This window comes from Chenopodium quinoa, unplaced genomic scaffold (genome assembly GCF_001683475.1).
Source record: "Chenopodium quinoa cultivar QQ74 unplaced genomic scaffold, ASM168347v1, whole genome shotgun sequence".
Classification (NCBI taxonomy): domain Eukaryota; kingdom Viridiplantae; phylum Streptophyta; class Magnoliopsida; order Caryophyllales; family Amaranthaceae; genus Chenopodium; species Chenopodium quinoa.
The window spans coordinates 929,636-955,899 of record NW_018745523.1 but is presented as its reverse complement, the minus strand read 5'-3'; the positions used below and the strand labels follow the sequence as shown (position 1 = coordinate 955,899).

General features: G+C 33.3%; 4 protein-coding genes across 4 annotated transcripts; 2 read left to right on the top strand and 2 right to left on the bottom strand.

The window, feature by feature from the left end:
- Window positions 1–41: 41 nt before the first annotated feature.
- On the bottom strand, window positions 42–3,974 carry LOC110715545 (rhodanese-like domain-containing protein 11, chloroplastic). Its single transcript, XM_021894132.1, has 10 exons — window positions 3,713–3,974; window positions 3,497–3,592; window positions 2,680–2,787; window positions 2,124–2,220; window positions 1,850–1,889; window positions 1,672–1,746; window positions 828–915; window positions 659–726; window positions 469–541; window positions 42–386 (listed from the first exon to the last, which is right to left on the bottom strand). The coding sequence occupies exons 1-10, from the start codon at window positions 3,863–3,865 to the stop codon at window positions 306–308; spliced, it is 879 nt and encodes a 292-aa protein (XP_021749824.1). The 5' UTR covers window positions 3,866–3,974; the 3' UTR covers window positions 42–305.
- A 6,938-nt stretch (window positions 3,975–10,912) lies between these two features.
- On the top strand, window positions 10,913–14,310 carry LOC110715567 (cytochrome P450 71A9-like). Its single transcript, XM_021894153.1, has 2 exons — window positions 10,913–12,377; window positions 13,394–14,310. Exons 1-2 carry the CDS (start codon window positions 11,472–11,474, stop codon window positions 14,012–14,014), a joined length of 1,527 nt encoding a protein of 508 aa, XP_021749845.1. The 5' UTR covers window positions 10,913–11,471; the 3' UTR covers window positions 14,015–14,310.
- Window positions 14,311–15,601: 1,291 nt separating this feature from the next.
- LOC110715679 (aldehyde oxidase GLOX-like) lies at window positions 15,602–17,950 on the top strand. The gene has a single exon (XM_021894283.1). It carries the CDS (start codon window positions 15,721–15,723, stop codon window positions 17,668–17,670), a length of 1,950 nt encoding a protein of 649 aa, XP_021749975.1. The 5' UTR covers window positions 15,602–15,720; the 3' UTR covers window positions 17,671–17,950.
- LOC110715680 (proline transporter 2-like) lies at window positions 17,865–23,157 on the bottom strand. The gene is made up of 8 exons (XM_021894284.1): window positions 22,901–23,157; window positions 22,079–22,303; window positions 21,908–22,002; window positions 19,492–19,678; window positions 19,132–19,256; window positions 18,772–18,987; window positions 18,432–18,662; window positions 17,865–18,318 (listed from the first exon to the last, which is right to left on the bottom strand). Exons 1-8 carry the CDS (start codon window positions 23,028–23,030, stop codon window positions 18,169–18,171), a joined length of 1,359 nt encoding a protein of 452 aa, XP_021749976.1. The 5' UTR covers window positions 23,031–23,157; the 3' UTR covers window positions 17,865–18,168.
- Between the last annotated feature and the right edge of the window lie 3,107 nt (window positions 23,158–26,264).

Below are 26,264 nucleotides of genomic sequence, written 5' to 3'. Positions count from 1 at the left end.
TGTTGCCAATTCTTAGGACTATGAATAACAGGATCCAAGAGTAAACGAAGGCATAATAACTTTGAAATATAATATACATATAATTCATACATAGAATATCATACAACATTCACGAGGATCTTCATCAAAATTTCATAAAAAATTGCCCTCAAGCTACAAAATTTTGGTGAACAAATAAAACTCGTTTACACTAAGAGAATAAGAGATGATGGATTTGGCAAGTTCATACATATATACAAACCAAAACATCTTCTTACATGCAAATAGTGAATGACTTCAGATTTGCAATGGCAGAAAGACATTTACTACGAGCGTATTTCTTGTAGATAACGACCCACTTGCTGAGCAGCAATGTACAATGCATCTGCAGCAAGAAACAGTCCAACCTACAAAAAAATTCAGAGTATAAGCTATACATCCAAAAGAAACATACACATATTGATCAGCAGTTGCTGCCTGAAATCATACCATACGCGCAGAGAAAACTAATCGATATTGCCATCCTTCTTTAGCTGCAGCAGCTCTTTGCTGATCTGTCCAACTGAAAGAGACATCCAGGAAGATGTTGGAGTAAGAATCGATAATTTCAGAACCGTGAGTTGGGTTAGCCAGATTCACATAACCAGGTGACAATAATTCTATTGAGCAAACTACTCACCCGAGAAACTCAGAAAGGCCTCCAATTCCAGCAAATTTAAAAGGTTGTGAACCTTCCCTCTGAAGATCCTGTACAGGTACAGCACAGCATTGAGCCTTAAGTTCCCTCCATTAAAAGACCACACAAAAAAACTGAACATTTGAAAAAAAAAAAATATTGAATAAAATACCTCTTCTTCTGCCGCTTCTAGGCCTCCTTGAACCCAGAAGACATTTTGGTAGCCAGCATTACAAAGAAGCTCACAAGCAGCTAAAGATCTGCCAGCCAAATGTGCTCAGAGTGTTAGAATACACTTCATACAAATGAAATATACAGATTTGGATATGATTCTAACATCAGAATAAAACCCTGCCAAAGGGTGTCTTTCATTAGCTAAAGTGCATTTCAGGATGATAGGACAGCTTATCAAATGCATGTTGAGGAGGAACAACACGACCTAGTTATTCCAGAAAATGACCTTACTTACAATTTCGTTACATGTATTTTGCAAATAATCTATAATGCTCTATACAGTTGCTCTTCCACTTCTGTTGCCTATCACATATTGTATCACTCTTTTTCCACTTCCCATGGATCACATGGAAAAAGGTGCAAAAAATATCATTGACCACAGAATTCGTGCAGTTCAATTATTTCAGAGGCTCAGAGCAGACCTACTTTTCCTAAAATATTGAACCCTCCAAATTCCCTAAAACATAAAACACAGTTCTTTTGGAGTTAGTCAAGAGGAATTGCAAAAAATCGTAGATGATACAGATAACTAACAGTAATGGTGAATTTCATGATGAAACTGAGGCAGCACCGCAGTAATGATGATGATATCATACTACTAATAGAGGGAAGGGAATCCATATTTCAACAGTAATGGTGAATTATCTCATCCGGAAGATTGCACATATACTATTAGTATCATAGTACTAGAAAACAGTCATAGCCAAAAAGAAACTTCACACAGCAAATTTGTTGGCTTGTTTAGTCTTTGATTTACAAGAATTTGATACTAAGAAAATCACCTTAGTCCCTTCTGGCACGCAACAATAAGATCTGTATCTTTTGGGAATTTCTCTTGAACTTTGGATAAGAACTGGCTGCAAGAAAAATATGATAACAGAGATTTCCTCTTCATATAAGAAAGTGTAATTAGATTTTAGGTTGAAATTTGATGATGGTTAGGCAGGTTAGCAAACATACCTATTATAGGAAAGTGTAGGCACACCGCTCCACCATCCTCCTACATAAATTCAAAAAGATTCTGAGATATAAAGGAGCTTATCAAGATCCTTAAGATGAGTTATTTCTCTCATTCAATCTAATAGTGCACAGAAAGGTCTTGCTAATCTTATTCTGAGTAACACTTGGATGGATTATGCAATTGTCTATTTGAGGTACTGATGTACCAAAATCTCTATCTTTATAATCGAACTTTATATCAGGACAGGAAAGTATGATAGGCATCAAGAAGTACCCATCATGAAATTTGTTGCCTTTTTTGAGAGAGTCCCGGCATCAAATTTGTCATCAACGTCAAATATGGGTATCCAGACTGAACCCTTAACCCATGCCTGCAACACCGAAAAACCCATTCAATTGAAGGCTAGAAGATGATATAGGATCATAACTAACATAAAATAAAAATAAATAAACAAATAAAAAAGAAAAAAGTTGCTGCCTTTGTCAGAACTCAGAAGATGAGATTAAGGCTCATTAACAGACACTACAAAAAGTGATCAAGAAGTGTCAAGCACAAAATTTGATAACCTGTAACAACAATTATAGAGAGCAGAAAAGAGCAGAAAATTTATGTAGCCACATCACATATGTTTTGTTCTTTGAAACCATAACGTAATGCAGATATGCAATTACCATTGATAATTAATAACCAAAATTCAGATAATCCAAAAGCATATTTAATGAAGCCATGTTCTATGATAAGTAACTCTAATAACAGCAAAAAAGTAGGAAAAGCATACATGTATTCTCAAGCAAAGCAGATGGGTGTACAACGTAGATCAAGTATTCACCTTGTTCCGCTCTGATGTTGGGCGAACATCAAGTAGAGTCTTGCCGCTGAGTTGGATAGCATACCCAGCTTCCCTTGGTGTCAAAGGTTTGACTTTTCCCTCCCTCACCTATGCAAAAGAGTTTGAAAGCCTGAGGCACAATATATGGAATTCTCACTCACAACAAGAAATTTTTTCCACATCCACGACAAGAAATTGTGTACTTAGATGTGCTTACAGTGACAATTACCACAAGTTAAAACAAAATGTGGCCTCCGTATCAAAAGCACTATGAGATATTCTCAATTCAACCATACACAATCTACCAGATTACCACAAAGCTACAACTAAAAATCCCAAAATACAGTTGAAATTGCAATTTGTAGCCTTAAAGCCAAGTCACTACTAGAGATTAGAAAAACACTTCACCACCTTTAAACTATGATATCAAAATCCTATAAAAATGAGTAGCCATTTCCTTTGTTCATTTTCCTTATTTGAAGTTTACATTAATATAATGGCAACGATTACCCGGTTCGCCCGCAGCTAGATGTAACAAATGTCCAAATCAATCCTATCAGAGTATCATCTACAACATAATTCGATACTTTCCTACCATCAATCCACAATTTCAATCATTAAGCATAGATTTCTACCAGAATTTAGTAAGATTCTAATTCCCTATTATGATTTCCAATGTCCATTACAAATACCCTAAATTACTCAATGCTGTCCTAGTTAGAACAAGTTCTACCCTAACATAAAATGAAGCAAAGAAACTCAAATTTTAAACAGAAAATGAAATAAAGTATAATTAATTAATAAAAGAGAATTATACCAAAGCTTCCCATCTTTTTCTAGCAGCCGCCATATCCTTCATTTGCCTCAATTCATACTCTTCTCCCACTACTTGCATTCTGGTTACTTTCCAATTCTATCAAAAAATCAGAAAAATCAAACACCCATTTCAGAAATTTTAAACAAATCCAAATGAAAAAGAAAACCCATGAATTTGGATAGAATTTAACAGGAAATTTACAAGCTTTTTACATACCATAGTTTTGCGAAGCGGAATGAGTTGCCCAGAACTAGGCCCACTGAACTTGATAGTTTGTGTACTTCTGTAAAATTTTGTGCTGCATTTTTTGTCAAAATTTGAGGGTGGGATTTTGGGAGAGCAAAGAGGAAGAACTCCAAGAACTTCCATAGTTAATTGAATTATCTTGTACGGAGTAGAGGAATTTGCAAATTGCAATTACCAGAATTAGAATTAGGAGCGAATTTTAGAGGGAATCATCTAGATGGTTGGGGGCCTGGGCGGGTCAAAGAGGGCCAATTGACCATATTAGTATATAAGTTAACACCCTTATGACATATTGGTATATAAATTATTGTCGGCGATACATTAGTATAAAAATTAACATGTGGCAACATATTGGTATATAAATTAACAAATTGCACAAATTTTTTATTTGGTTGGCCACACCAGCCACACGGTGTGGCCAGCCACAATTTCTATTATTTTTCTTTTTAAATACCACAACTCTTCTCTCTCCTCTTTTCTTATCTTCTTTTCCAAGCCAAACCACACATCACCAACAACCATATCTCTACTTTACCCATTTTCTCTCTCCTCTTTTCTTAGCTTCATCTACAAACCAAACCACACATCACCAACAATCATATCTCTACTCCACCCATTTTCTCTCTCCTCTTTGCCAAATTGCTGCAATTAAAGCCCAAAATTGTAGAAATTGTATGTCAATTTGCTGTGAAAAATTGTGATTAATTATCCTTAAGATCATCAATAACATTTGAAGTAGAGAAATCAATGAAAACCAAAGAAATGTGAGCTCGTTTTCTTCGTGGAATCTTAAAACGAATATTCTACGTCAAAAATTGTAGGGTGTTACTAGTTTGGTCAAGAGTACTTGTAGGGTGTTACTGGTTTGGTCAGGGGTTATATGTAAGGTGTTACTGGTTTTGGCCAGGGGTTACTTGTAGGGTGTTACTGGTTTTAGTCAGAGGTTACTTGTAGGGTGTTACTGGTTTTGATCAAGGGTTACTTGTAGGGTGTTACTGGTTTGATTAGAAGTTACTTGTAGGGTGTTACTAGTTTTTCTCAAGGGTTACTTGTAGGGTGTTACCAATTTGGTTAGGGGTTACTTGTAGGGTGTTACTAGTTTTGCTCAAGGGTTACTTGTAGGGTGTTACTGGTTTGGTATGGGGCTTACAAGCAACCCTTGAGTAAGTGACAAGTAACCCTTGAATAAGTAATTCATACAAGTAACCTTTGAAGTAACTCATACAAATAACCCTTGAATAAGTAACCCATACAAGTAACCCTTGAATAAGTAACCTATACAAGTAACCCTTGAATAAGTAACTCATACAAGTAACCCATGAAAAAAAAAATACAGGTAACCCTGAAAAAAAAATACAAGTAACTCTTGAAAAAAAAAAAATAATACAAGTAACCCCTAATAAGTAATTTATACAAGTAACCCCTGAAAAAAAAAATACAAGTAACCCTTGAATAAATAAACTATACAAGTAACCCCTGAATAATACAAGTAACATCTGAATAAGTAATCCATACAAGTAACCCTTGAAAAAAATACAAGTAACCTCTGACAAAAAAAAAAAATACAAGTAACATCTGGAAAAAAAAATACAAGTAACCCTGACAAAACCAGTAACCCCGTTATACGAGTGAACATTAACCCCGTTATACGAGCATAATCCGTTATTTTTACTCACTTGGCAGCAGGCCACACCGTGTGGCCTGCTGCACCAAAAAAAAAGCTCTAAACAAATTGTGGTATTTACCCCCTATTTTTTCTTCGGATGAAAGAGCGTGTTGTATACTTCAAAAATTTGTTTTAATTACTTTTGCAATCTTATTTATTATCATAATATACTTATTCAGCACCAAATAATAATTTTTCCCTCTTCCCTTCCAATACAATAACTTTGATAAACCAATCAAACGATAAAACCCCAAAGAACTAGCTAACTTTTATTATCACTTCATTTGTATTATACCCACAACTTTGTAAATCACCAATATAATAAGAAAAAATATATATATGAGTGTTAAAAAAAAAAAAAGAAGAATCTACCCTTGTGATGCTTCAATGACCAACGCCCTCAATACATTCAAGCTTATATCCCTTTGCTCAAGCTTTCCTATTCGTTTTCCCCTAGCTTCTTCCTCATCACTTTCGGGCTTTCAACTTTTTTTTTTTTTTTTTTTGGATTTTTACTTCATAATTTTTTTAAATTAATATAAAAAGTAGAGAAAAGTACAAAAAAAATGTCAAATAAAAGTTATTAGCACTAAAATTAATCGCGTGCATCATATGCATATCCTCCGACGAGAAAATAGGGGTAAATGTCGCAATTTGTTGACTTATATACCAATATGTCGCCACATGTTAATTTTTATACCAATATGTCGCCGGCAATAACTTTTATACCAATCTGTCATAAGGGTGTTAACTTTTATACCAATATGGTCAATTGGCCGTCAAAAGAGGCATGCTTTTCGAGCTAGTGTGGGTTATTGAAGGCTAAAATGCCCAAGCTAGGGATGACAATCCAGTTCGGATCTGACCCTACTCCGCCCCGATCTGAGGAAAATAATCCACTTTGAGTCCGCATCCATTAAAATAATTCTATTTTAAGTCGGATGAGGGCCAGAGTCGAATCCTACAAAAAATCCGAGAAAAAAATTTGGCTTCGACGAGTTATTCGACTCCGACTCCGATGGCTCGTGAATTTGGGTGTGGGTAATGGTGGCGGTTGGTGTGGGTTGCAACGGCCCAAATAGCCCAAATTCTCGAATTGTATTAAATAATCGAAAAAAATAAAATCAGAGTCGAGTCGGAGGCTGGATATTGAAGTTGGATCACCGCATTCGGATGACATAGTCAAATTCGGAGTTAAATTTGCCTCCGACTTCTTGTAGGGTCGGATTCAGATTTAGCATTTTCTGCTCTGAGTTCGACCTGTTGCCATCCCTAGCCCTAGTCGTATCAGGCAGGATCGACGAAAAAGTTTCTATTCATAATGACTTGTGCTCTATTATTACAACATTTCCCTATTTGTACATGTTATCTTTCTTTCGCTCTTCTCATCACACGAGCCCTTATCTTTATTTCTCTCTTTTTCCTCTCCTTATCACATGAATCCTTATCTTTATTCACTTTATCTCCTCTCTTCTTAAAATCCGTCTTTCTCACCTATGTGCTATGTTGCAAAATTAGGAAAGCGGAAGAAGTATGAGATATTATATATAAAAATTATAGGAATTGAAATGAGAACTTATGGTTAATCAAAATGAGAATCGGAGCTTGTTGTAACAAGTTTTTGGAAATAAAGAACGAAGTGATTATGATAATAATAAACGGATAAAGCCATACAAGATACGGAGTATAACATACTGTAGACACGGAAATTTTATGAGTGTCATACATTAAATTAAATAAATTAATTTGGGTTAAATTCATATGAATAATCCATTTTAATTATTTTTGGCCCACCCAAATAAATAATTCGAATTAATCAAATACAATTCAGATTATAAAATAAATTAAATGGACCAGGTCAAAAAGGCTTCTAAATCATAAAATGGGTCAGGCCCCAAACCTACTAAGTCCACTCAAGGGGTTCTTATCTCCTATAAATACACCATTCCTCCATCAGTTGAGGGGATCCAGAAATCATTATTCCAAGAACTCATAAAACTCAAACGGAATTCTCTCTGAAGTAAGTCAACAAGCATATCAAACTCGTGTCGACTTGTTCAGATACACTCAAACACATTTGAACGGGACTAAGCTTCAAAGCCCTCGTTCAGGTGTATTCAAACAAAACCCTTAAATACAGGTTGACATCATCAAATGTCACCCTGCATTCAAACTCAAGTCGACGTCATCAAACGTCAACCTACAGGTGTCACACACGTGTCATCATCAAGCTGCGGAACATAATCAGAGGACTTAGTTTATTTTATTATAAACTATTATACAGAAATTGTACCCAAAATTCATATATTAATATAAATTCATTTGTTACTTTATTTTCCGTCTTTATTTATTTAGACTCGAAATTTGTGTAAAGACAATGAAGTATTACCCATACTAAAGTCAAAGGCCGGGTTGATTGTACATAAAAACTAAATGTCAAGTCATATCCGATCCATTATTGTGATTGATTCATGGAGCCTACAAAGATTTAGTTTATCTTAACATTTAATTAATACATCACAAAAAAAAAAAAGGAAAAAAAGAATTAACTTGATCAGTAACAATAAGTTCCAATCATTTTTTTTTTTGAAATAAATAAATAAGGTGTAATAAGTTTTAATAAGTTCAATCAAGTTTAATAAGTTCAATAATCTATTCAAATAAGTTCCTATCAAATTCAATAAATTCGAGTAAGTTTAGGTTTAATTAGGTGAAGTGAATACGTTACTAATTGACTTTCAAATATAAGATTACGCTAGGTTTCAATTGGAGTTGTAATTGTAATTGGTTAGTTAAATACTCAACAAAATCACCTGTTTGTTCCACTTGCAATATTCCAAGTAATGCATTTATTTTGGTATTCCATTAATCCATGTAATACAAATAGAATTTCTTTCCCTTTGTCAATAAAATAAAATTAAATAAAATTTTCTTAAAATTTCTCACAATTTCAATTTATACATTTTTTTTTTTGGAATGAATAGATGAACTATCACCTTCAAACAATAAATTGGTTGTATACTTGTATGGTTGCATGTTCAATACTTCCAAAGTTAGTTAACGATTTTCGAAACGATAAGAGATTTATTTATCCATGACACGTTGACACATAGGATACGTGGATATAAAGAGAAGGTTTTGCGTAGAACGGATTTACGTGAGATCGGACTCAGCAACAAAAAGGCGTGAGTATGAGAAACCCGATGATAAAAACTATCTTATTTCTGACTAAAATAGCCTTATTCCTGACTAACATTTTTATTTTGTTTTATGATAATCCTGATAAAAAAATTCTTATTTCTGACTAAAATTTTCTAAATCTTGACAAATATTTAACCAATTAATATTAATCTAATACCAAACAATAACAATCAAATGCCAAACAATAAACATCTAATACCTGACATTATTTTCTCCTTCACCAATAACCTCCTTCTTCTTCCATGACTACAATATTTTCTCTCTCCTCAACCTTGCACCAACTGAACTGAAACCACCACCCCATCACCCTACCTTAACTGCGACCACCACCCACCTTAATTAAAATAGCTAGATTTTCAGCGACCAAGATTCAACGCATTTCTGGGTCAAGTCGAAGTGGGGGACGAGGTGAGCGATTATGGTCAAGGTCGAGGTCAAGGTCGGGTGGGTGTTTCTAGTTAGAGCCGAGGTCAAAGTCGGGTGGGTATTTTTGGTCAAGGGCGAGGTGGGTGTTTGTGAGTTGGTGTCGAGGTGTGAGTTTCTGGGTTAAGGTCGGGGTAGGTTGGCTGCGGGAGATCATGGTGGCGGCAGACTCACGGTGAGTCCGTCTCACCCAAAACTTTACCGGATATGAATAAAGTATTTAACACGAGAAACTTAATACTCCCTCCGTCCCCTTTTGATATTCCCTTATGGACAACTTTTAGTCCCAAAATATTTATCCCATTTGCTTTTTTCAACAACTATTAATATTAATTTTTTTACCAAAATTCCGTCCAATTTGGAACAATATTTGTGCAAATTGAAATTTTTCATGTAAATTTTGTTTTCCCACTTTTATTACTTTCTCTCTCTGCTTTTTTTGCATAACTTATGTCAATTTATTTTTTCAATGTACTAACTATTCTTTTTTGTGTTTATTAATTCCCCTGAAAAATGCCCATAAGGGATTAACAAAAGGGGACGGAGGGAGTAGTAGACTTATTTCTAAACTACTAGTTTGTTGCCGGGCGTTACTATGGGTGTTATTTTGAATACGAGTTTAGTTTTATTTAGTTTTATTTTATTTTATTTATTCAAGAGCTTGAAATAAAGACTTGTTAATTTATTAATTTATTGTCATTAAATTATAATAATACAACAATAAATTATTTTGGATCACTTATACATTTATATAAGATTCTAATGTCAATCAATCAATTAATATATATATTAAAACTCATGGCAAGACATGATGTTTTGCCATGTGTCAACAATTTGCCATTTGGCATATGAATATATGATGTGTCGTCGCCAAATCATACCATAACATTAATTACTGAAAAACTCTATGCATTAACTTTCATGTATTAATATTAAGCTTAATTGATAAACTCTTCATATGCATGACAATTTCCCTTATACTGTAAGTCCTTAATAATTACATAATAATAAAGTTAGTAAGGAATTAAACATTACTCCATTTTTATTTTGTGCATTAACTCATAAAATTGTAATCATAGATTAAAAGATTTTTGTGCATTATGGAGTAGTATATATTTTGACATCAAATTTATAAAGATTTGATTTATAATATTTTTATGATTTTAATGTAAAAAAATTATTCTTATAATCGAACCAACTCATACAAGCAACAAACTATTTAAGCTATATATATACATATATATATATATATATATATATATATATATATATATATATATAAACCACTTAAGCTCTCAATGACAAACAAGTCAAAATATATATAGTTCGATTAAAGTATAAAATTTATAATGACCCGGGGCATCGCTCGGGCCAGTAACTAGTTTATTTATATATTTATGTAGATGTATAGAACATGATTTGGTTGTATCTAAGATGATAATAAATGTGGTATTTATTCATTGAGATTTAGGATATGTTCTCCTCAACTTATTTTCAGTTCAGTTCAGTTCAGGTCTAATTTATCTCAGTTTAGAACTAGCCCTTAGTGTTCAAACCTCATTTGCATATTTTAGTACAGAGGTCAAACCAAAATAAAGGCAAGGAAATTTCCAATAACTTCAAGCTTCAACGTTTTTTTTTGTATTGAGATAGGAACATATATTGTGATATGATATTATGAGAATAATATCATACGAGATATTATTGTGAAAAGATATATGTGAGTTATTGTGATAGATTTAGGAAGTTAAGATATATTGCAATATTAGGGTTAAATATCCATGTTGTCTATATATATTGTAATGTGACCGAATATAATAGATGAAAAAATACAAATAACTACTGTATTTTCATAATTTGCCTCTAATTTAACTTATTGCGTTTTTCTTTCCTGCTCACAAGTTATCTTTGACTTTACATTCCATTATTTCCATATCTGCCAACTTCAAGTTGTCAACCTGTCAAGTTGTGTTCCAAAAGACATTTCATTTGGTGAAAAGCGATAATAAGTAAATAACACTATTCTACCATAGTACCAGACCACCACCTTATTAACCTACATATAGTATAATACGAAGTATCTATAATTGCATCATGATATGTGCGTAAATTTCTCATGTTAATTATTTGCCAAAACAAACAAAAAAAAAATATATAAATAAAAGTAAATGATAGATCTATGATTGCACCATGACAAATTTATAACATACTATTCCAAATTTATTTTGCTACACCATACCGTTGTCCTTATACAAAATAAAGTTATATACAGTCTATACAGACGTACACGTATTCAATTTTGTTCCTTCCATTAGTTACAACTTTATATACATATTTCACTAGTTAGAAATTTCCACACACATATATATTGATCTGCCTTAGCTTTAAAGGGTTATATAAATCCATCTACTACTATTGCTAACATTATTGATAGAAAACATGGATTTTAGGCTATTATTTTGGTATACACTCATGTTTACCATGCCCATAATATTGTTGATATCATTGTATAAACCCCAAAAAAGAAGAATGAACCAACAAAAAAAGATCCCTAGCCCAAGAAAGCTACCAATTTTAGGGAACCTTCACCAATTATTTGGTGATTTACCTCATTATTCTCTTCACAATCTTGCCAAAGAACATGGCCCTCTTATGCTCCTACAATTAGGCTCAATCCCAACTCTAGTGATTTCCTCCGCGAACATAGCTAGAGAAATCTTCAAGCCACACGATCTAATTTTCTCCGGTAGGCCAGAGCTATACACCGCGAAAAGACTAAGTTACGAATTAAATGACATCTCATTTGCTCCGTATGGTGAGTATTGGAGAGAAGTTCGGAAGATAGCCATCCTGGAGCTACTTAGTGCTAAACGAGTGAACTCGTTTAGCACAATACGAAATGAGGAGGTAAACATCGTGATTAATACAATTATTCGATCCTTTTCGAGTAATACAACTATTAATCTTAGCGAGTTGATGCTATCTCTAGCGAATAATGTTATATGTCGCGTAGCATACGGTAAGAAATTCGATGGTGAGGCTAAAAGTTATGAGATATTGAAGGAAACACAAACATTATTAGGAGAGCTAAATGTAGCGGATTTTTATCCTTGGTTTGGTTGGTTGCTAAATAAAGTAAATGGGGTTGATACTAGATTAGAGAAGAATTTTAAGGAGATGGATGAGTTTTATGATGAAGTTATCCAAGAACATATTAATGGTAGTAAAACGACGCGTAGAGAAGGTGAACATCATGAAGATTTTGTTGATGTACTTCTTCAACTTCAAAAAGATCCAAATCAAACAGTCAAACTCAGTGATATTCAAATCAAGGGTATTATTACGGTACGTCACTTAGCTACTACTCCGTTGTCTATTTATGCATATTGATTTTGGTTTAATTTTATACTTTTATTAGCTTAATTTTTGTTTTTTTTTTAAAAAAAAATATATTTAGTAAAGACTTTAATTAAGCCTCTAATTTAAAAAAGAGTTTAGCTTATTACTTTAATTATCTTCTTAATTGTAGATATTTAGTTTTACAAGCTCATAGAAGATTTCATATTAAAGCTAATGACAATAAAACGTAATTTAGTTCAGCTTAAGTTCAGTTTAGTTCTGTTCAACTCCTAATTTCTTTCTCTCATTAATATTCATTTCATCTCTATTCAGTTCAGTTCAACTCAATTAATTTAGTTCAGTCTAGTTTAACTCAGTTCAGTAAATATGAACAAGCTCTTCCTGTTCTTTTTTTTTTTTTATTATTATTTTTTTTATTATTTTTTTCTAATGTAGAACTATTCATATGTAATTAGTCGTCCGTTAATTATCATGAGTAGTTTGAAAAAAAAAAAAACTTGAAGAAAGATAAGTAGTCTGGCTAATCTATTGCTAGTTTGGTCTCGCCGCCTAACATGAAAGTTGATCGATATAGTAGTAGAAGTGCGACTTTGCCTCTAAACCGAAAATAGAAATAAATAAATAAATAAACACTAGAGCAACTAGCATTGAGAAATTGCGTTTAGTAAACATCATCTCATTGACATTTTGAACATAATTTTGCCCAAAATTGTTAAATTATACGGTTGATTTTAACCAAAACATGTTTACATATAATTTATATTATCAGGTTATCCAGCAACTGCTCGTAATATAGACATATAGTATGTTAAGTTTTTTATGTGAACATTTGCACCAAAACTCCTTGGAAATTGACTACTATACTAGATCCGATTCATATTATTTGCAACAAGTGAATTTGTTTCTCACAAATAATAATAATTCTTTGTTACAAATAATAAGAAACGGATGTAGCTAGTAAAATAGATCAGTTGTTTATACTTTTCGAAAACAAAATGCAGGACATGTTCATAGCAGGGTCAGATACATCTGCGGCAACACTTGTATGGATAATGACAGAGTTAATAAAGAATCCATCAACCATGAAAAAAGCACAAGATGAGTTAAAAGAAGTTGTCAAGGGCAAACAAAGAGTTGAAGAAAGTGATCTACATAAACTTGCATACTTAAAATTGGTCATAAAAGAGACATTAAGGTTACACCCTCCAGTACCACTACTAGTCCCTAGGGAAACAACAGCACCATGCACTATTATAGGAGGGTATGAAATACCAGCAAAAACAAGAGTACTTATCAATGCAAAGGCAATTGCAATGGACCCTAACGTGTGGCACACACCCAATCCAAATGTGTTCGAGCCAGAGAGGTTTTTGAATAGCTCGATTGACTATAAAGGCCTAGATTTCGAGTTGATCCCATTTGGTGTTGGTCGGAGGGGGTGCCCTGGGCTTGGTTTCGCGGTTTTGTTGATTGAGCTTGCACTTGCTAACCTTTTGTATTGTTTTGATTGGAGTTTGCCTAAGGAGATGACAAGAGATGATATTGATATTGTAGAAGCTGTTGGACTTACCACGCATAAGAAGATTCCTCTTTGTTTGTTAGCTGCCCCTAGGTCCTTGTAACACAAAATTTGTTGCTTGATCTTTCAAATTAACAGTTTTTCTGTTATTCAATTTGGATGAAGTGATGATATAAGAGAGGAGGTGAATTGTATTAGAAACTACATGGTATTTCCTCTGTTTATTTATTTATGTTTTTCATAATTACTCGGTTTCTTTAGTTATGTTTGTGATGTGTGTCAATGCATAGTTAATATGAAGTATATTATAAGCATTTGATTGTAATAAAACTTTTGATACAAATCTTACAGATGCTCATAAATATACGTCGGTAAAGGTTGTACATACCATATTATCATATTCTATCACATATAAAATATCTTATTGACTTATTACATCACTAGCTCAAATCTATTTACCTTTAATCATACAAAATTCTTTGTATTTTTATTCAACTAAACTCTACTATCTTGTTTGTTTTATAATCATCTATAGTCAAATAAAGCTTCACATTTAATAATCAATCAAACATCATTATGTTATTTCCAATTCAAAATTTTAGAAACGGGTGTTAAAATAAAAACAAATTTGAGACAAAGTTAAAAAAAAATTAAAACATAGTTACAACTTATGAGCTTCAGTTAATGAACTGAAATATTACATTGACAAGGGTGAAATGAGATATGTTGCAATTGAAAAACAAACTTTATAAGTATAAAATAATATATATTTTCTTAGATGATTAGAGTGCCCTAAGGGCAGAGATCTGATGAGAATCGACCCAAAATTCCATTGAATCTAGATAGACAAGAGCTCTAACCAATTGACTGAATTGAGCTATCCCCTCTAATAATGTTGTTATGGAAAAATGTATTTGTACCTTTGATTTTAGATGTTCTTCCTATATACGAAGTATATATAATGTGAATGCATTATAAGAGTTAGTGTAATAAATTGAGCGATTGGGTAATGTGTACTAAGCTGTACTGTGTGGATTAAAGGTCATAAATTAAATTCACCAAAGCATTATGTATCATACGCTCATTGTTCAAGCCATAGTCTCAAATAGGTCTATGAAGTTGAACTTGTACGTTTGAAATTATATCTCTGTACATATGTGTTTATTTTATAATTTGTGTGTATCATAACGATTGTATGATTGATCGTATCTTTTTAACTTGTGCAAAACAGTGTATTGAAAGTAATTTAAATAAAGGAAGAAAGCAACATACGAGCGTTGCTACAATGCTACTATGTACTCGTATATATAATTATATATATTAATATTGACTCCAAATCCAAGATAGTAGCAAAAACCAAAATTACGTTGTCCCATTTTTTTTTTTTTTTTATGTTGTTTACTTGTATATATATTCATGTACCCGAGTAGTCACAAACTCACAATATAAATGCTACCAACTTTGTTTCACTTGTATGTGCAAAAAGATGTCATTCCTTGGTTATTTAATCACCAATTTGTCACCCTTAATCGCTGGCACTCATAATTAATAAAGATTATGCATGCGATCGATCTTTTAGGATAATACACATGAGCATGTGTTTTGCGTCGCAACATTTCAGCAATACTTCTTCCTCATTTAAAGAAAACAAGCCTAATCAATTGGCCCCTCTTGATTGCATGACCTCCTAAAAATTATGCATAGTTTTCTAAGTATATAAACACTGCTAACGAATTCAGTATACTTAACTTTCTACTCACACTTCAAACACGCACTCAAGTCTGTTTGTCACTGACTCTTTCATTTCTCATGGCACAAAAATTTATAACATTCTTAGCAATAATTTTTATTACATTATTTTCCCTTTCAATTCACCCATGTATTAGCATTAGAGTTACCAATCCAATAGGAAAACAAGGAGAATGGCAACTTCTAAGGGACAATGTTGGGGTGGTAGCCATGCACATGGCTTTAACCCATATGAACACCATCTTAATATTCGATCAAACCGGGACCGGACCCTCGGCGTACCTCCTTAGCCACCGATCACACGGTGGAGAATGCCACCAAAACCATGCCAATGACTTAAGGGACTCCTCATGCTTTGCTCACTCAGTAGAGTATCACATAGATACCAACTCATTAAGACCATTGAAAATCGAGTCCGACCCGTTTTGCTCCTCGGGCTCGTTCCTAAGCAACGGGACTCTCCTTCAAACGGGTGGGTACGCAAACGGGTACAAGAAGATCCGACAGTTTGAGCCTTGTGGTGATGGTAGATGCGATTGGAGGCTTTCGAAGGCGAAGCTAGCAAAGAATCGATGGTATGCTTCAAATCAATTATTACCTGGTGAAAAGGAAAGAGTTATAGTAGTAGGAGGTAAAAATGTTTTCTCCTATGAATTTGTTCCAAGAAAATCTTCTGGATTAGCTTCATATACTCTACCTTTTCTACACAATACTTATAATAGATCTGAAGGAGGTAATAATCTCTACCCTTTCCTTCATCTTTCCTCGGATGGTCATCTATTTATCTTTGCAAATCGAGACTCGATTTTGTTCAACTATAGGCTTGATCGTGTGGTCAAGACCTACCCGCGGATGCCTGGTGGAGGATCCAGGAGCTACCCTAGCTCCGGATCCTCGGTCATCCTACCACTAGACCACCGCGATGGGTTTCAAAAAGTCGTGGTTATGATCTGTGGGGGTGCAGCCGAGGGAGCCTACACTGCAGCACGCGGAGGGCAGTACTTGGAAGGGTTAAAGAGTTGTGGAAGAATGGAAATAACAGGACATAAAAATAAGTGGTTTATGGAGGATATGCCTCATCCTCGGCTTTTAATGGACATGGTGATCCTCCCTACCGGACATGTCTTATTGATTAATGGCGCGCAAGCCGGGGCTGGAGGGTGGAACAATGCTGACCGCCCTGCACACAACCCGTTCCTCTATAGGCCTAAGAAGCCTTTAGGCAAGAGGTTTTTGGTTCTCCAAGAAACAAATGTAGCGCGAATGTATCATTCTTCGGCCATTCTTTTGCCTGATGGGAGGGTACTAATTGGAGGGAGTAACCCTAATGAAAGGTATGTGTACCACAATGTACGGTACCCTACGGAGCTTAAGTTACAAGCCTTTGCTCCACAATATACCGATCATAGGTTTCACTCGGTAAGGCCTAGTAACATTTCTATAGCGAGTAGGAATCAATTTCATCGCGGTAATAACAATTTCAAGGAGAGTAAGAGTGGTAAAAATCAACACTTAAGGCCTAGTAACACATCTAAAAAACATAGCAACATTGGAGTACACCACGTAAGTAGACCGCCTAGTAACACTAATCTTGGAGGACGCATCATAAGTACGCGTCCTAGAAGCATGTCTAGAGAGAAAGGCCACGGGTTCCACCCTACAAAGTCTCGTACGAGTTCCATAAATAATAATGTGTATAATGGTAATGAGACTGTTAACATAAGGTACGGAGAGAAGTTTCATGTAACGTTTTGGCTAGGGAGAAAGTTGAATGATAAGGTGGAATTTAACGCGTATGCACCTCCTTTTACAACACATTCAGTTTCAATGAACCAAAGGCTTTTAAAGTTAAAAAGCTCGAAAGTTTTGGAAGATGACGGTGGGTGGGTTGATGCCGTGGTTGAAGCACCCCCTTCGGCGAATGTTGCACCATCCGGGTATTACATGCTCTTTCTTGTCAATGGAGGGATTCCTAGCACAGCTCAATGGATTAGGTTTGTACATGCTTGATAGGATTATATGAAGCAATACAAATAAGAAAATTATTAATAGTTGTAGTATTGTATTGAAATTTAATTTGTTAGAATAAAAAGTTTTAACACAAAGGACTGATTATCTCTATTTTGTACTTAATAAAAAGAAGGTAACTTGGCTTATTTGATGCATTATTATAAAATCATGACATGCCATATATACATTTATGGTAAAGAAAAATCAAAGCCTACATAATTTCAATAGATATAGATATTACAACGTACCAAAAAGTTCAATAGCCTTAAAATGGCTGTTATAAAAAAAACATAATTGACAAATCACTCGGCTTACTTGAAATTTTTCAAGTCTTCTTCCAATGTACACTGGTACCCTGTGCAAGCGCGACACAAGCACCCCGTGTAACACTCCATGGAAAGGCGATAATTTGGTATCAGCCATAGCTGGAGAGGGTGTAGAACCAACTACTAGACCAACGCGGACTACTGTATGTATAACTTATGTAATTCAATATTATTATTGATCCGCAAAAAAATGGTAGCTTCTAACATTGTTTATTATTAATCTGAATGAAGATATTGTAGTTGCCACTGCAACTAAAGAAAATATGAAAATGATAGTCCAATGCCATGCCTTTTGTCCAATCCTAGCCGATTTTCCCTTAACCTGTACCATTAATTTAGAGTACAATAACATTTAATTTATCAAAGAAATAAAAATAATGTGTTAACATTATGAACACAATTTACATTATAAGGGCCTAAAATTTAAATAATTACCTTGATGAAGATCATACTCGGAAATATAAATGTTAATGTAACAAGTGTGAATGATCCCAAGAGGTTTATGAAATATCCCATGAAAGGTAATGCTGCTGCCACCACAGTAGTTCCGGTGAAGAGAATTGCTCGTAGGAGGAACCGCCTTTTCAAATTCTCTTTCGAGTATACACCCTCCTCTGCTTTCAAAAATCTGGTATCTAAGGCCTCATGAACTGGTTGGAAAAACATCTGAAAATGTATGTATGCAATAATAATATAAAGTTTGTTATGACTTAATTTAGATTATTAGCTTAAGTGAATTCTTATAGATAGACGCGATAATATAAATTGTACATACATGTTGTGAGATGACATTAGTAAGAAATACAGCAGAGTTGATCAGGATTTTCGCCCATTTAGGCCCGCTTAGTGCCTTAGGGAGATAATCCGGCACATCCGAACCGTAAGCCCAATATCCAACTAGAGCAACACCATTATATCCCATGACACCTAGAGTAAATTGTGCATACACTGCTTTTCTCATGTTTTTGACAACCGGCTTCCGTAGGGTAGACTGCACCGTGTACAAATAAACACCAAAATGATCATTATTTTAGCTATTTTAAATAACGTTTTCGTCGTCTAGGACTTCATTTGATTTGTATGATTAGTAAATATTATGATTGTCCCTTTAAAAATTATGAGGAGAAGTTTAGACCTGTAATTCAGGTAACAAGCCCGAATTGTTGCTTAGTACGATGGTTGATATCGCACCTACGGCATTGAACACCTTATTGATTGTGCTTCCCTTCACTTCGTAGTCTCTATGTTTATTAGATTTTCCTATAAGAGTGTATACATTAATAACTTGTCTTGAAATACGCATTTAGGGAGTAAATTAAAATTAGTCACGTGTGTACGTGTGCACAAACACATTCCTTGCTAGGTCAAGTAACAAGTAAGACACAAAACGCGCACCTTTTTGGTATGTTAATGTTATATATTAATATATGCACATAGAGTTGTGACAATTTTTACGTGTTTATGCAGATGCAATTTTACAAATTTGACAGCATACCATCACAGACTGCTGCTACGAGAATGACTCCGATGTAAGTGAAAGTGAGGATTGTTGCGGCTCCTAACCAAATTCTCAGGGCAGAGAGGTTTGGTACGGTAAAAGAAAAGAGGAAGTAAACTATTGCTGTGATTATGATGAAACACTGGAGCCTCATTGTTGTGTCACTAAACACCAAATTTATTTCCTGTTGAATGAAAAACCATTGTTAGAGAATTCAATAATGGATAAATTGAAAAAAAGAATTCATCATGATTAACATATAATAATATTGGTGATAACTATTGTCTTGCATCAACAAACTAAAAAGATACATCGAGATGTTTGGTTGGAAAGTGAATATTAAAAAAAGATGAATACTGGGATTTCATTAATCAAAAGTAATCCCTATAACACTCACCCAGTGACCCCTTTAATACTGACCAAGTAACTCCTAAGTAACACCTATAAAGCTGAACAAGTAACGCCCTTGGACCTTTTGCTAAAATATAACAATACTTAACCACTATACCATAACTTTTTAAGTGTAATTATTATTCATTATATTAGTTAAAACCAATAACTTAGAAAAATTAAGGGGGTCGTGCCCCGACCAGCCACAAAGAAGGTCCGCCCCTGAAAGTAATCATTATGAATTTATGATGGATGGTCACACCGTGTGGCCAGCCACATATAAGACTTTGTGATAAATCTAGCCCGGCCTTGAGCGTAGGTAGGGAGTGCAATGGCCTACGCCGATGACCGGAAGGAGGGGGGGGGGATGTGATCTAGTTTTCAGTTGAGTAAAAAATTAATTCATGTCGTTTTCCGTGGGAAGTAATGCGTAGCTTTTTGAATTTTCGTTCTCCAACAATCGTTCAATTTCAGGGTACAACAACTCATACAAGCATTAATCAAGACGCCAATGACATGTCATTAACACAAAGAGCCAATTGATGAACAAATACAAGCTTTACTTTTCTGATAATAAACAATAACTACGAGTATCTACTACTTGAAGCTTTTAATAATCAAATTGATGAGCAGAACACTATGCTTGCTAGCATACCCCACCTCAATTTTTTTTTTTTTTTTTTTTTTTTTTTTTTTTTTTTTGTGATGAGCAATTGTAAATTTTGTTGTTAAACCATAAAATAAATAAATGTTTTTCAAAAATGGTTATCATGAAATAATTTTTATTAATCAATTAAAAATTTATATTACTAAAAGAATATACACAAAGTTTCATATGTGGTTGGGATAAGGGGTTTTTTAGTCAGTCAGGAGTTACTCGGTCAATATTTTAGTGTGTGTGTTAGACGGCTACACGGTTTGGTCAGCTGCATAAAAAACACGCCGAAGAAAATATACCGTGCAGTGATATATTTTTATGTAGTATAAAAAATCTTAAGGTCCCAAATCTATTGTTTTTCCTATGGCTCATATAATCTTAAGATGGGCCTTGATTAAGTAATAGTGTATAAAAAAGAATAGTAAGGGACTAAGGGCCTATTTTCTTTAGATTATTTTCACTTCAGTTCAGTTCTTAATTTCATTCTCTCATAAAATATTCAGTTCAGCTCAGCTCCAATATCAATTCAATCAATTAGAATAGGCCCTAAGGGTTAAATGATAATTAAAAAGTTAATATTTATTTTGAAATAAAGATTTTGAGTGAAAATAAGATTTTTTTATTTAGGGACAGATAACCCATAAGTTGCCAGAAATGCATCACAGCCAAAGAGGAGTGATTCTTCATAAATCCCGTGGTTAATGGTGGATAGTTATTAGCATCTGCAATGCATGTGTTTTCTTAATTCATTGTAGTAGGTCATGACCCCATGTTCTCTACTCACACGCTACTCTTAAATCTTAATTGTAAGGTGACCTAATAAATACGGAGTATATATTACATTACTACTACAAAGAGAACTGGTGTAGACCTGTCTATTCGGGTTAACGGGTAGGGTTCTGGTTAAATTTCGGGTTGTTTGGGTCATTTGGTTCAACTAGTTTGGACTACTTGGATCATTATTAATCATGATAAATGGGCTAAATTGGGTCAATTTTGGGTCATTTGGGTCGGGTCGGGTTTTTTCTCAATAAAGTGGACTTGGAATTGGGACGTTCAGAAATTGACAGGTCTAGGACTAGGTGCAGTAGCTTAATTATTTATAAATTTAAAGCAACACAAAGATATGCAATTAGCAACAAATCGTATAAGGATCTTATCTACGCATTAATCTGCTAACTTTTAGTTTTTTATATTTTTAAAACATTTAGTTAGATCAGAGCCGCCAACTATATACTTTGTCAATCAATAATTAATATTAAAAATCATAAAAAATGCTTCATATTTTCTAGAATGTCCGGAAATAAATTGTTCGCTACATTCTCTAGACAACACAGAGGTTAGATGTAAGTAATAAAATTGTACCTTAAGTGATCTGCCTCCTAGCAGGATGAAACCCATGTTTGCCAAAATAAAGGTTGAAAATTGGAGAAAACATGTAACATAGTACATATGTTTCCCTGCACAACTAACCAAATATAAATAAAACACTTGAAAAATACAGTTTATACTTATAGTTTTTTTGAGCAAACTAACCAAATAGATGCCCCATGATGTCTCTGTATCTAATGAATCTTTGGCCTTGTATGAAATGAAACCCTGCCAATAGCCAGTTCGCATAGCCACTGGCTAACCCGATCAGAACTAACACGACGATACCCCATGTCCAACCTAGGGGTACCATCATAAGATTTGAAAAGGATAGTATCCATCCACAATTGAACCCCGTTATGAGCAACAAACTAACTTGTTGCCATGAATCTGCATTTTTTTGCATGACAAAATTGTCTTAGAAAAAAACAGAGGAATTTTTACCTAGTGATGCAAGTCTAAGCATTAATTAGGAGTAGATTTGTAAAAATATCGAAGGGGAGAATTTGCACGACGAATATAAGAAATGGGATGACAAACAACTAACCTAAAAGTTTAAAGTCGATTTTTAAAGGTGATTTTTCACAAATTTTCCTTTGCTTATATTTGAAGCTACAGTTTTTTGTATGTACTAACATAGAGCTTAAATAAAAGTATAATAGAGCAATGGTAGATTTCCCTTAGACATTACCTCTCAACTACCATAACCACCTTAGATATACCATAACCACCTTAGATGTATACAAGTATTACGTATTTACATACGACGACAACCACAAGGTCCAAAATCACGTCTTGTAGTGGTTGTGCCACCATAAACAACACATATTACCATAACCATCCTTAGTTAATAACTTAATACTCGTACTTGTATAATATATGGAAACGCCACGTACGTTCATCATCCTTAGTTAATTACGTATATTATTATTAACCATGCATGATCGATATAGTCTATGATAATTAACTAAGAAGAGTAAAACTAACCATTGCCAATAGCATGAGCCGAAGTTGGATCAGCTTCTTTCAAGACTTGTTCATCTTTAACGGAGCTTGTTTCTATATTTAAACCTTGTAAATAATTAACTCTGCCTTCTGTTATAATTGTGGACTCCATGTATTTTTGTTTGTTTACAAAGCAAATGCTACTATTCTACTATTTTCTTGCTTCTTTATAAGATTTTATTTTATTTTTTATTTTTTTATTTTTTTTTGGTTTTTTGGTATAATGATTTATAAGAACGGTACGTTATCTATAGCTATTGCTTCTTTGAGCATATTTCAACTTTATAATTATTATTTAATGCTTACAAGGACATGTAGTGTGAATTAGTGGTCATGCGCATTAAACATATCATGAAATTTCAGAATATTTAATTGGTCTGATATGATCCTAGCTACTAGTTGGGAACATTGAGGTCCATTTGATAAAATCCTTTTATCCTGACAAAGTATTAAATCAATTAAAAGATTAAGCTAATAATTCGAGTCACATAATTGATTGATTTTATAATTTATCACGTCTCCTCATATAAAATTTTGGGTCAATATATTATGTCAAAGATTCAACTCAAGTTTAAGTATATAAGCTAATTAATGTAATGGTTAGATTCTTAGAATTGGTTTTATGCTCTATTTTTCTCTACCCTCTAATATCTCTAAGGTTTATGTAAATTATTAACTTTTTAAAAAAAGATTTGAATATTCTGACCCTCAAACTTTTATGTTATAGATTTTTATGATTTTGTTATTGAAACTACGTCGTTTGTTGAGTAAAATGAGTGTGTCCGATTGGTAGAATTAGTTTTAGTTAAGTTGTTTAATTTGAGTTTCGTCCAATATAAATTATTAGAAGATTTATTACGAATAAAATATATGTAAATTTATCAACTACACTGAAATGAGAATCATTTCTACGACTGTAAGGCCTACAATAGATTTATACAGTCCCTCGTGAAACTAGGAATGATGTATATATTACTGTGATATGAAAAAGGGCCGCATAAGATATGTTCGAATTGCAATGAAAGAAGTTTTGCTCAAAATTATATACAAGATTACAAGTATCACTAAATTCAATTCGATATGTATGTTTGATTATTATAACAGTTAATCAATCTTGCAACAACTAATTGTTTTTCTTAGGAAAAGGAATTGCTAGATGGTGGATCACATGCATACATTGTTTTCCATGTAGGTCCATCTTTGAATTCCTAATCTAATTATCAATTTTTAGGTGGGGAACTAGACCATGTATGTTGTATGTATGTTGACAAGTTGATGCTCTTGGTTAAGATCTTATATTACGAATAACACTTGAGGCATATTCATCGAAGATATTTAATACTGGTTACACCACATCGTTGGACCAAGCGATTTGGTCTATTAATCTAATACAAACTCTTAAATATACATGGTTTACATTAGTTTATGGTGAACCACTTATATTAGAGTCACCACGGTCATTTTCTTAGTAAAAATAAAGGATACCATGTTAAAATAAAAGTTACTCTGTTAAATAAAATAAAAGTTGCTATGTTAAAATAAATGAAAATTAAATTCTACCGTGGTCGTTTGAAATATGACTGTCATAATTATGTACTAGATGTAAGCCCGTGCGATGCACGGTTCTAGTATATCATTCTATTTAATTAAAAATTTGTATATTTATGAAGATCATTCATTAGATATATGGATAAAATTCCTAATATCATAAGATAATTTTAATTTTAACACTAAAGTTATCTTTTGTTGTTTTATTTATTTTACGTGACGCTTGAATTTAAAATTCCAAATCTTATTCACTAATTTGCTTATGTGACAATATAAATTTTTAATTCAAAAAAAGAAATGACAAATCTCGTTTTTTATTGATCAAAATAAGTCTTTTGCCTATGCGTTTAATTAATATGCTCGTTCTGTTTAAAATGTTAGTCTCATTTATAATCGGTTAACTATTAAAAATTATGGGAAATCAGTCATATAAGATTTAGTTTTATTCATCTTGATGAGTACATTATTAAAATTGAACTTTTATAATATTTGTTAGAGAGGGATTAAAGATACGTAGAATTTTCCGTCAAAAATTTGCATCCATATGTGTAAAAAGATATTACTTAGTTTTTAATTATTCTCTATTCGTAAAATCAAACTTTTACAATATTTTCTAGAGAGAGATTAAAGATATTTGCGATTAAAAATTTGCATGTAAAAAAAGATAATTATTAATAGAAAGAGTTTCAAGTTGTTTAGGTAGTAATTAGGATACTAAATAATAATTTCCCTCATACTCGTAAAAAATAAAAATTAAATTAAAACACTACCCTTAACCTTTTTTTATTTTTAATTTTATTTTAATATTACAAGAAGAAAAGGGGTTTCATTAATAAAATATAGCCAAACGACACATACATATGATTCCTAGAAAAAACAAGAATTCCAACATAAGTATACACCTTAAAACTAAATACATCGTAGATTTGATTAACAATCGCCTTAATAAAAAAACTTCATTTCGGCTTGAAATCCACTGATGTGTAGTTGTTTGAGTGAAAATACTCATGTGGTCCTCTGTATTCTCGTAGAGATTATGAAACCCTAGATCTTCAATTTTCACCAAACAAACACAAAAAGAAAATAAACTCAGGAGAAAAATCATCATCACAAGGATGAGATCTATTTATAGAAAGCAATTGAAAGGTTTTTTGGGCTTACCATCGGTAAAAATACCAGTGGAAGCCCCTACGAAGATTCACAACTGAGACCAAGAGGAAAAGAGATGGTAGAGATGGAGAGAAAAGGGAGAAGGTAGAAGGAAAACCTTCAAAGAAATTGAAAATACCTAGCAATGGAGGTTAGGGAAACCCTCCCAAGGGAAAAACCCTAGAGGGAACCAAAAAAATCTCGTGACGACATATACAAAATATACAACGCATTTTCTATGCGACTAGCACACCGTGTGGCCGCTTGTAAAAAGAAATGGTAACGCCTATGACACCGACAAGTTAACTCCTATTTTACTAACAGATTAGAGTAGCCCCTTGTTATATTTATTGAGTTGCTCCTAAATAATTAACAAATAAAGTATCCCCTACAACACTCACAGACTAACCATTATAACGTACACTTACTAATAAGTAAGCCCAATATTTTCCTACAAAAAATAAAAAAATAGTAAGCTCTATATCACTAATTGAGTGACCCATATAACACTAAGTGAGTAATCCTATGGTGGCTTGCCACATTGATGAATAACTAACACAATCAAACTTTGCATACATGTCGACGCAATAGTTTGACTTAGTTTTTATGTAGTTAAATATCAATACAAAATTATATTCTTTTTAATTAT

Excerpts from the sequence above, each read along its gene's own strand:
- LOC110715545 (XM_021894132.1), bottom strand. The coding sequence starts at position 3,865 with ATGGAAGTTCTTGGAGTTCTTCCTCTTTGCTCTCCCAAAATCCCACCC. Across the intron at positions 2,221-2,679 it reads CAACATCAGAGCGGAACAAG|GCATGGGTTAAGGGTTCAGT; the intron begins GTGAATACTTGA and ends TCGGTGTTGCAG. Across the intron at positions 387-468 it reads TAGTTTTCTCTGCGCGTATG|GTTGGACTGTTTCTTGCTGC; the intron begins GTATGATTTCAG and ends ATTTTTTTGTAG.
- LOC110715567 (XM_021894153.1), top strand. The coding sequence starts at position 11,472 with ATGGATTTTAGGCTATTATTTTGGTATACACTCATGTTTACCATGCCC. Across the intron at positions 12,378-13,393 it reads AAATCAAGGGTATTATTACG|GACATGTTCATAGCAGGGTC; the intron begins GTACGTCACTTA and ends AACAAAATGCAG.
- LOC110715679 (XM_021894283.1), top strand. The coding sequence starts at position 15,721 with ATGGCACAAAAATTTATAACATTCTTAGCAATAATTTTTATTACATTA.
- LOC110715680 (XM_021894284.1), bottom strand. The coding sequence starts at position 23,030 with ATGGAGTCCACAATTATAACAGAAGGCAGAGTTAATTATTTACAAGGT. Across the intron at positions 22,304-22,900 it reads GGCTCATGCTATTGGCAATG|ATTCATGGCAACAAGTTAGT; the intron begins GTTAGTTTTACT and ends AAAAAAATGCAG. Across the intron at positions 19,257-19,491 it reads CGTAGCAGCAGTCTGTGATG|GAAAATCTAATAAACATAGA; the intron begins GTATGCTGTCAA and ends ACACTCTTATAG.